The sequence below is a fragment of the Numenius arquata genome, chromosome 1 (genome assembly GCF_964106895.1).
Source record: "Numenius arquata chromosome 1, bNumArq3.hap1.1, whole genome shotgun sequence".
Lineage (NCBI taxonomy): Eukaryota > Metazoa > Chordata > Aves > Charadriiformes > Scolopacidae > Numenius > Numenius arquata.
In genome coordinates, this window is record NC_133576.1 from 46426750 (window position 1) to 46438489 (window position 11740).

General features: G+C 41.8%; 1 protein-coding gene across 1 annotated transcript in view; it reads right to left on the minus strand.

Moving 5' to 3' along the window:
* Positions 1-11252, minus strand: part of LOC141471894 (amine oxidase [flavin-containing] A-like) — a 39661-nt gene extending 28409 nt beyond the window's left edge. The window contains exon 1 of the mRNA XM_074158629.1: positions 11107-11252. Coding sequence (XP_074014730.1) covers positions 11107-11185 — 79 coding nt within the window. The 5' untranslated portion in view covers positions 11186-11252. The remainder of the gene's footprint in view (positions 1-11106) is intronic.
* Between the last annotated feature and the right edge of the window lie 488 nt (positions 11253-11740).

Genomic DNA, 11740 nt, shown 5'->3' on the forward strand with positions numbered 1-11740 from the left:
AAAGCCAGCCTTATTGATCAGAAGTTCCAAGATACCCTGCAGTAAGGAGTAATAATATTATATTCATGTTTATTACACTACCTTGAAATGTTATTAAAAGCAACTGTTCATGAGCCCACAAGGAATGTACATTTGAAAAGACCAGAGGAGAGGAATCATTCTGGGCCACGTTAAGTGTACTCATTTATTCTGAAGACAATACAGAATAGCCCATAAACTTCTGTACACATAATTTTTTAATGGGGAAGTGGAACACCATTCACTGGAAACCAGAACTGAGGAAGTTCAAATGTCTTACATTGGCAAAAATTATATATACGATTTCCACACTTATCTAAAAATAACTTTACAGCCTTGTGCCACACCATATTCTTTAGACTGCTGCTGGAGCACAAGTACACTTAATCTTTCCACCTATTTAATATTCTAATTTTTAAAAACGCTAACCATTTGACAGTAAACATCTTATAAATTGATCTGATTTCTTTCAATAGTTTTTGATTATTTTTTCCTGTGTGAAAGACTACAGGGAACATTTTACTTTGTTTTTATATAGTTAATTCTTTAATCCTTTTGGTGATGATGTTTTCTTCCTCAACACAAACATAGAAGACACAAGTCTATAATGTTGGAAACACAACCTGCAGCATTTCTTATAAATACTTATTTCTTTTTATATGAGGAAAAATGATTTTTCAAAATATACAGTGTTTTTGTCACAAAAAAAAGAGGATTTCCTACTTATCTAAAAATAAAATGTTGAATTTCTCTACTCTGTGTAAATACCACTGGACACTCAGGCATGACTGAGGTAGTTCTTTTCTGAGAAAGTTTACTGTAGATATATGTCTTGAAAAAACACATAGTGTGTTTTCACGTTACCCTAGGGACTATGAAGCACTGAAAAATCTGGCCTAGGTATAAAAAAAAAAAAAATTGTATGCAAATCCTCAGTGCCTAAGACCATCATTTCATGCTGTATTCAACAGGTACATTCACGCCATAGCTCTTCAGGAAGAATAATGGTTGCAGCGGACTGGGTTGGAAGTTAAGCTTAATGCTGGTTTGTAGCTTAATTATATGATATATCCACATAAAGAAGGAATGCTAAAAGATGAAGAACATGTGGTTGACTGAGGTTCTCTAACTTCTTTGCTTGTTAAACTGTAGTTCTCACACTCCAGCCTTACAGATTTTATTATTGTTAACCCATGTCACTGTAGACATTGATTAAAAAAAAAACCCAAAAAAAACAAACCCAAAAAAAAAGCCTTAGGAGCTACACAGAGTGGGAAAGGGCAAGAGACACATGGGGAGAGCAGTGGTTTACTGGCAACTGGGAAAGGGCCCGACTCAGAAATAAAATCAATGTAGAATATGTTGATTAAAGATTGTTACTACACATTTATTTGTTTAAAGCATGGAAACAAATTCCTTTTTAAATGGAGGACTAGCAACAACACCCACACACTATGTTTCTCTATATAGCTGTCTGTTGAATGCAATTCTTTAGCTTCATTCTGGTGTGACCAAAGTACATCAGATACAGGGGCTTCCGCAGGTATACCTTAAACTTTCTACAGGACATGAAGCCTACATGCTTTTGATACACAATTAACCTCAAAACAGATTGCGCATTTTCTCTTTATCTTCTCTATAAATTCCATTTTCAATGCTTTTGTTGCTGTTCCAGTACCCTCTATATGACTGGACACCAGTGGGTGACCGTTTTTTTCTGTTTGATCGATGGGGTGAGATTGAGAGAGAGGAAGGAAACAGATCTTCTCCTTTCCAATTCCTTGCCCTGTCTCTGCCTGCTCAGCTCCCCACAGGCCAAACGGAGCTGGCATCCCACCTCCTCTCCAACATCTCCGCTCCATCCCCAGAGGACTCCCCATCCCTGGACACATTCAAGGTCGGGTTGGATATCGCTTTGAGCAACCTGGTCTAGTGGAAGTTGTCCTTGCTCATGGCAGCGGGGGTGGAACTAGATGGTCTTGAAGGTCCCTTCCAACCCAAACTATTCTGTGATTCTATGACAGATGCCTCAGGGGAAGGCAGGACTTTCATATCACAAGGGCCTCCTGCAACGTGAGCACTGCTCTAGAGCCACAGCCTTCCACCATGCCTGGGCTCTGACATCAGCCACAACATCCTGGGATATTGTGGATATCCACAGTGCCCTGAGAGCACACCACATCAGGCCAAACCTGGCACTGGGCTGCAACCTCCCAGACCGCAGCCAAGACTCAGGAGAGGTATTTTAAAAGTCACCTGCGTATGCTGGCATGGCTGTGGCACAGACATGCCTGTCACAGTTGAGGCCGCTGCTGTGCCCCATTGCTGCCTCCACCTCCTCTAAGCGTAGCCTAGAGATAAAGCTGCAAACCACCCCACATCACCAGCTGCACTCCTTCCAGACATCACTCTAATTCTACGAATTGGAAATATACCACTTGCCTCAGGAAGATGAAAGGAGCCTGCCAAAACCATGCCCCATTTGAAGTATCTGGCTGAAGAAATTCACTTGTTATTAGATGAGAACAAACAAGGCAAGATGACTTATACATCCTCCACAAGGGTTTCTATGGTAATCTCACACCAAGCTCCCCCGTCTGAAGTCACCACGCAGGAAAGCTCCGTTCCTATCGATTCTGCAGCGCTATTAAGGACTCAGAATTGCTGCTGTTACAGATCATACTGCCTCTGCTTTCATTTCAGAAAATTGCTATAATCCTATCAAGCAAAGCAGTTTCAAGTGCATCAAAACACTGGATATACCGTTTAGAAAAAGAAACTAAGATGAATTTATGCCAATCTGCAGACTACCAGACTTACACCATAGCTGAAGCACAGAGATGTTGAACAATACTGAATTTTGTATGTAGCCTGATGGAAAATACAAGAAAGCACGTCTCTACCTGATAGGAGAGAAAGGTTCCATTCTACAGGTAGTGCACAAGACTGGCATTTAAGAGACCTGAGCTTGATTCCCAACTAAGCCCTGTCATGTGGGAAGTGTTTCCCTATTTCACAGGGAAACCTTTATAAGGGTAGTGTTTATGAGAATAATTCCAAGTTGCCTCAACACTGGGGTTGATACAGGGTGTATGAGCAGACACAAGTTCTGTAGCACAAATGGTGGGAGTTTTTAAAAAGTTACTTCATCAGAAATGTGACAGTAATTCTACTTTTCAAAATCCACACTCTTTAAATCCACAAGATCAAGCAGATTCACTGATACACCATGATTGGAAGCAAAAATCATCAGCATCTTTCCCAGAGACAGCACTTCTTACTTGATGTATGCTGGACATCTCCAAAATATGTAAGGGCAGTGCCATACAGGGTAACGAAGGGCAGTGAAGGGGAGCTATGACAGTCTGATAGCATTAACTTTTTAACCCGTCAAACCAAGGACACTATGTATGTGCCATATTGAGCACACTAAAACAATGGCAGAGAAAGTTATCTGTTGCTATTGAAAAGGTGACTGATGGTTTCCTAGGTGTCTTGTTTGCCTACTTGCTAGCTTCTTTGACAAAGTGCATTTCCCTTTTATGCATCCACCATCAGCCTGAAAGTTTACCAAAACCAACCTAATACAACGTTCCTTCCTAAAACCCTTGTTAATCGACCCTTCTGTACGTGAAGCAGGATAAATACATTGTGTGAAAGATGACAAACCCATTACTGTAGTGCTCTAGTAAGCTTTAATGGAGTAACATACAGAAAAACTCTTTCTGGAGAATCTCTACATTTATCTGATCTTAAGAAAGGGAATAGTTTTAAAACTTTTTTGCTCATTATTCTAATATACATCAGTAAAGTAAGACAATTATCAATATATCCTCATTAAAGTTCCACTGTAACAGCATGCTAATGCTGTGTTCATTTTTTTACTGTTCCACAGATGGAAAACCTAACTTTTTCCAAACACAACTGAGTAATTGAATTTGGCAATGGCACCTTAGAATCAGCTCTCATTATTCAGCTAGAAGTCTCTTTGCCAAGCAAACATGAATCTGTCAATGAGAGACACAAAATATTTCCACCATGACTGTAGGGTAAAATATCCCTACCTCACCTCTTTCTTCTCATTATACTCCCCCAGGATTTTCTTTTCACTGGAATTTTTGTGCATTTTTTTTGCATGGTATTTAAAGAAGTTTTAAAATAGAGTTAAATGTACTCTGTTACATTAGACTGACTCCAGAGAATTCACTAAAGAACAACAACATATAGAAGGCTGAGAATGAAAGAACTGTCCTCCTTCACAGAGTAGGGTTTTGAAGATTTAAAATTGCCACTGTAAAGGAAAAAAAACCTTACTAATTCAATTGCAATCCCTTAAATTTGCACAAAACAGCATGAATATGCAGTGCTGGTCACGAGTCTACATTCATTCCTTCTTTCAATGTTGCCTAATACCATAACATCACTAACTTTTTGTTTGTCAGAAACTGTATTTTATCTTTCCTTATGTTCTTTCACAATTGTAGTGAATTGTAGTGTAGTAATCAAGTATTGTAGAATACTTGATACTGGGGATGAGGTTCTGTTTATTTATTTTGTCATTTTCAGGTAAATGTTTTTCATCTACATCAATTTTTTTTTTTTTTCCTCTCTAGCAAAAATAATCCAGTTGATTCAGCAAAGATTTCAACCATCAGAGAATAAATATTTTCTATTACAGGGTACATTGTCCAGAGAGACAATTGTCCTGAGACCAAGCCACTCTAACTGGTTTCAATGGCACTACTGTCTAAACGCTTTCAACAGATTCAAGCCTTGTTCTGAAGGGGACAAAGACTGTTTCTCATGGACAGTGTTAACAGAAATGCAGTGGGCAGGAAGAGGGAATTGTATCATGAGGATGAACCCACTCCTCTGTACACACCCATTGGGATTTTCAAGTCCAAAGCCCATTGCAGTAAACATTTCTTCCCCAGAATAACGCCCACCCCTCAAAACAAAGGCAGAAAAAAGTTAACTAGCCTAAGCATGGGGTTAGAAATGCAGCATCCTCCTTCTCCTTACATATTAAAATGAGTAGCACCAGCTGAGATGCAACGGTTTGATACCATCTAGTTAATGGAAACATCTAGGTAATTATGCACATTTTCTAACTACTGTTAATTGTATATTCAAGGTGAAGCTTGACAAGGTCCTGGGCAACCTCATCTAGTTGGGGGTGTCCCTGCTGACTGTGGGGAGGTTGGACTAGATGACCTTTGGAGGTCCCTTCCGGCCTGGACCAATCTATGAATTGTTTTGGTCAGTATGCAGAATAAATTAGTGTTAGCTAAACAGTGAGCTTCAACTAAAAAAGTATGTGAAAAAATGCTGCTGCTAAACTATGACCAATGTTATTGCCACAAATATCAAGAACATCAGCATTAGTATTCCCAGGAAAGACATAATGCCTCTCCCACGCCTGTTTTTGTTATGCTAGGATATTTAGATATCTGTCCTAACTACTTAGCTATTTCTTTTGCTTGCTGGAGTAAACAACACTTAAGAGTTCAGACCTACCTAGCTAACAGGAATACTCTCTCCTACCTTTCAAACCTTTAATCTAAGCCTGAGGCATGGTGCAAAATACACTCCTCAAGGACAAACCATAGGTTTACAGGGCTCTCTTAGGAGTTCCGAATTTGCTAACCTATGAATCACGCTGGTGTACATTTTGGTTTTTGCCAGAAACAAGCCTGACACATTCTTCATTCCAGAGCAGAACCATCTGTGACTACTCAGGTTAACCCCTGGGTTAGACAATGTTTATAAATGATGCATTTATCACAGAAAACCACATGAAGAAGATGATGAGGAAGAAAATAATAATAATATTTCTACATACAGTTACAAAATGATGCCATCACAATCATATATTGGCCAAAACTAAATATCTAGCACTGAGCATAATACAAAGCAGTCTCGTAACCAAAACCCATGCCCCACATCATAAGGTTTTGCATCTTTAGTAGCAAAACATTAGAACACATTATGAAGGAGGAGGCAAATGGAAACTGGTATTTCTGCTTATTTGCAAGTATTGTATAAAACATCCATTACACTTTATACAGGGGTCTGATAGGTTTGTTCCTGCTGTAAGTTTTTCTCAAAATGACAGCTTGCTAGAAATGCATGGGGAACTGAGAGCTCTATGAAACATTGCTATTTATTTCTGTATCCCCAAAGAATGACCTTCAGGAATTTCTGGTACAAAGTGACAATATTATTACCTTTTATCAGCTTTCCTGTTGGATCCAGAAAGAAAGTGTGAAGGAACCAGGTAGTCAGAGCCCAGAGCAGGGCAGATGTAAAGAGATAAACACAGAATACGTTTTAGGAATCAGCTATTGCATTCCTACAGGTCAAATTCTGGTTAAATTTAGAAGTAACACTCGGAAGAAAAATCCACTGAAAAGTACTCCAGATTTACACAGGTAGGACTGATTATATCTTCTACCAGTCACTGTGTATTTGACAGTTTATCTGACACTACCACCCACCAGCAGCTTGGCATGCTGTCAAAACAAACAGAGCAGTATACAACATAAGTTGTGCTGCCATTATAGCAAGCAAGGAAAATCTGCATTTCCTCGTTATTCAGTCTTTCACTCAGAGACCACAGCCAATGCGTAGGTAGCTCAAGTGGTAAGGTTGTCGATCACACACTGTGGAGCAGGAGATGCCAACGCATAGCGCTCTTCCGTGGAGAGGGAAAAAAAAAAAAAAAGCCTTAATAGCGTATCATATGTTTTATTTCAATATAAAGACTAATTACTACTATTTTTACATCTGAGCTTCTCCTACAATTTGTGGCCCTTGGCCTCCTCCATAAGTGCAATAGAAAACAGTGCTGTTTACTGCACGCAGCTGGCAAACCTAAGCAGCTGTTCTGCTGAGCCATGAGATCCCCTTGTTTCTAGCTAAGAACAAATGTGGTTTAATTTGGAAATAAGAACTATCCATGTGAAAGAATTAAAATCTTCAGTGCAAGTTTCAATTGTTGCTGTGTTTCTCTTGTGCTTTGTCCTTGTAACATGATGTGCTTAAATTTCTTCCAAAAGATATTTGCATACAAGTTCTCTTGGACTTGCCTGCTTCTGGACATAATTCTCCATATCTGATGCGTCCCTGGTTTGCATTAGGTAGACAAACAGTCGTAATTCTCCATGCCTTCTTTTGATAAACTGGGCCTTCTGGTGTCCAAAATTCATGTCTAAGGTCAGGCTGGTGTGCGAATGTACCCCCAACTTTCCACTGAAAAAGCTGAGGTGTTTGGCTTACACTCTTTTTTGCCAAATTTTGAACTATTTAAGCTTGAATTTTCAGAGTGTGTTTTACAGGCTCATTATTTTGTGCTGGAAAATCTTGGTCAAAATTGGCTGTTTGTTTCTAAACCTTCAGGAAACATTCTTCTTTGATTTTGAAAACTGATGGCTGCTTTTTTTTTTTTTCCTTTCCTATTTTGGAAGTTTTAGCAGCAACTTAAAATTTGGCAAGGAGGTAGCCTTTGAGTCAACATAGCGCATTTTGTTATCCCTGTGAAAATATGCCCCAATAAGGTCAGTTAGAAAGTTCTGAGGAATTACAGGTCACACATAGGCAGCAGCCATTTTCTAGATTTCAGAAGCTGAAATAACTGAGGTTTCTGTCAAGACTCTCCAAGCATTTCATGCTGTCCAGTCATTAAAGAGCAGTCTCCAAGGAGTGACTGAGCACCCCAGACCTCCTTACAACCCATCTCATATCTCAGAGCACCTGTGCACGCTGTATCTTAGGGCCATGGAGCCAAAATTTGAATTTCCCTGTAATTGTGGCCTTAGCTTGTAGAGCAAGTAATGTAGCTGGGATAAGGACAATGTGTCAGAAGAGGTATGTCAGTGGCTTGGTGCCTAACAGGGACAACTTCTAGAAGCCGTCAACAGAGTAATTTGTCCACACAGAGGATGACAATCTCCTAATCCTCAACTAGTGTAGCATCAACCCCTTAACTCAAGCGTCAGAGGACTCTTTGATGGGATGTCAGGGTTACAATCCTGCCAATTAATCAGACATGCATCCATGGCACATCACATGCTGTCAGCTTGCTATGTTTAACAAATGAATAGATTACAAAGCCTAAACCAAAATGCACCAAAAAAAAATTTAAAAAAAAAAAAAAAAAAAAAAAATCAATCCAAACCAGAATGCCCTCTTCAGTCCAGTAGAAAAACCCTATAACTAGAGAGCAATATTCAAGGCATATAAATAAGAACTCCCTGTGGATATGGGGAAAGCCTTTAACTTCAGGCATCAGTTTATTTAATATGCTCGAATATAAAATGTTATAATTAATATTAACAGTATTACAAGGGACACTATTCATTAAGAATGATACAAACATGTGCCTGGGGCCTTTCCTAGCCACCATCCACATTTTTAACATACATGCCCATGTGAAAAGAGGAATCTAGCCCAAGCTCTGCAGCTCCCTCTCTGTAGGGGTCCAGATGTACTTGCTGATGCAATCTGAACAGTTCAAACACGATTTCACAGGGTACAGCAGGAAAATCTCAGTGGTGGAGGCCACCAGAGCCAAGTTCATCTTCCAAGAGCTTCCCTACTGTGAAGCACTCTTTGCAGAAGCTCCCTCCATCTCTAGATTGCAGCTTCCTACAGGAAGAGTCAATTCTGTGTCCCTGTGAATGGCCATGTATAGACGTGTGTGCACAGAGAGGCCAGAAGCACAGATGAGGAGAGTGTGTTGGGTTGTACAGAAGTCAGATCTCAAGACCATGATTCACTTTGAGGAACAGATAACTCCAAAGGTGCCAGTAAGGATTTGAGCTTCGTTTTGCAAATGTCATACAAATATTTTTAAAAGCCACAATCTCACTGATGGGAAGCTCACACTTAATATAATAAGCAGCTTGCTTATACTTGATATACATTTCATATATTTCTAATAAAGAACTAGTTTATCCCAAAGTTTCCCATCCTTTCTTGCAAGCATCAGGTAATGAGTATTTGAAATACAGTAGAAAGAGAGAAGACAGTAATCTTACCAGATGAGGCAACTGCAAGTATATCTTCAGGGAAATAAGCAGCAGCAAGTCAAGATCGGAATCAGAGAGATGTTGAGGTGAAACCCTGTCCATACTGGAGCACGTTTTGCTATTAGTCTCACCAGAACCAGAATTCTAGATACAGATTACTTTTTTTTTGAGAAAGCAGCACCGTCTAACCTCTTACAGAACTGAGGTGTAGGTATATTGGCACAGGAATGATAACAACAGAGAAGCTGTGTGAAAAGCAAAACAAACCAGGAGCTGATAGGAATTATAGTGCTCAGCTATGAAGGGTATTGTGTATTAAAAATGGATTAATTATGAAATAAGACATTTATTGCCCATTTTTCTAAGGCTGCTTTCTTAAAAAGATGCTTCTTCTAATTCATAGCAGGCAAACACCAACTTCTATGCCACTGTCAATGACATAAGGGTTTCCATTGGCAAGAAAAATGTTTCTGTACCCCAAGAGCTCTGTGACATGTTTATTTGTCTTTCTAATGCCACTGACAAATTTTCAGGGAATGTAACGCCTTGAAATTTCCTGCTTGGCTCCATTTCAGACTCCACACCAGGCTTTAATCCAAGGCATAAGTGCTCTGAAGTAACTTACTGATTCTTGCACTAGTGAGGCAAGATACCACCTAGAAATACTCATTGCATTTTCCAAAACACTGCTACAGGTTGGAAAGCCAGAGGAGCAAGGGACCCTCAAGGGAAGAGCAGCTTCCCAGAGCCCTAAAAACCATATTAAGAGCATGTTACCATACCTTGCACACAGTAGGCGTGGTCAATTCCCTAAGAGCACTCGGTGCGTTACAGGAACCTTAAGGATGACAACCAAATGACTTGTGCTAAGCAGAAAAATACCCAGGTAACTGGTAAAACTAAAAAGCAAGCAAAAGTAGGTCCAAACTCTTTCTTTCTGTCCAGCAAAACTACAGATTATTTACATAATTACATTGTCACAAATAATTATTTAAACATTTACTGTTGTTTCAGCAAATGAAACAATGTAACTTAGTAAATGGTTTGCTGTTTCATGCATTAATTCATTGCAAATTAAAGAAAGGAAAGCCTCTGACTCCCCCTCAATTCTAACAAAAAATAATTTTAAATGGTTGGAGTATCCCTGAAGTCACTCTCTATCCCTGAAATAGCTCACCTTTTCTGAACCATTACTAAAGTAAAGACTCCCTGAAAACTAAAACCCGGCCCAAGCTGCTAACACTTCATTTATCTGACAGGCAAAACAAAGACAGATTTTCTCTAACATACCAACATTCTCATCTTAGGCACCATCAGGTGCCATACAAAAAATGTCTTCTTTTTTTTAAGAAGGAGGATCAGGGGTCTCAATGCACTTGCTAGTGTTAAAGTAGATCTGAATAGTATTTTGGGAAGTACTTGCCCAAGTCCGTTACACCAGGAGAACTTGGCTGTCTACAGAGCACAGCTCTTCTCACGGTAACAAAACTCAACCTGTTTTTACAGATATTCCCAAATGCCTTTCTGAGCATTTATCAAAATAATACAATTGCCATCACTGCAAGAGCCGCCTAAAAAAATCACAACTTCAAAATGCCGTCTTTCTCAGGATACAAAAATCCCAGCCCACATCCCTGCATCCTCCAGCACCTGTGGACATTATAAAGTCAGTTTTTCTACAGACTCTCTTCTGATGAGCACGAAGTACAAACCAATGCAAGAAGAAGTGAGTAAGTGAATACCTCCTAAAATAGCGACCTCGATAATTTTTTCCTTCCCCCCCCACCGCACCCGAAATGTACCCGAAGCCCCTGGGGACCTGGCACCCTCTCTAACCATCGCCCAAGCCTTCAGGCCAGCCGTGGGGACCAGCCACCCCCGGACCTGCCGCACGTAGACCCCGTGCTGCCCAGCCGGGAGCACCCCGGCCCCGAGCACCCCGGCCCCGAGCACCGGTGCTCCCCAGGACAGGGCAGGCTCTGGCACCGCTCCCGGGGCGGGGGATGCCCCGAGGGAGGCCGGCGGATGCGCGGTGGCCGCGTCGCCCACCCGGACCCACCTGAGATGCCGCCCCCGACCACCACCACATCGTATTTCTCGGCCATGGCGCTGCCTCGTGTCCTGGCCGCCGTCTCCATCCCGCCCTCCCGCGGCGGTGGCTCCGGCTCCGAGCCGGCTGTGGCGAACGGGCAGCCCCGCGCCGTCCCGCCCGCCTCAGGCCCGCCCCTGAGCGGGGCTCGAAGCTGCCTCCACCAATGGGCATCGCCCATGGGGGCGTGGCTACTAGAGACCACGCCCCCTTCCCCCGTGCTCACCCCTCTCCCTGGTCCCGGACAGGCCCGACGGGGCGGTGCGGGGTCCCGGCGGAGCGAGAGGGCGGCGGCGGCCGCTCAGAGAAAATCGCCACCAAACGCTGCCTCCGGGTGAAGGTTTCGCCTGGGACCGGCTCGGTGCCGGCTGGGTGTCCCACCATCCCTCCCTCGGTGCACCAGAAGGGCTGGCACCTAGACAGTCGACAGCATCCCTGCTGCAGGATGCGACAGCTCTGGCCGCCTGCACCCGCTAACCCACTGACCCTTTCTTATTTACTCAAACTTAGAAAGTATGCCAGCAGTGAATGTGGGAGAGGGGAGGAGATCCATGGAGCTACGATGCCACAGGTTACAGCAGTATACAAGCCTCCCCTTGTGCTA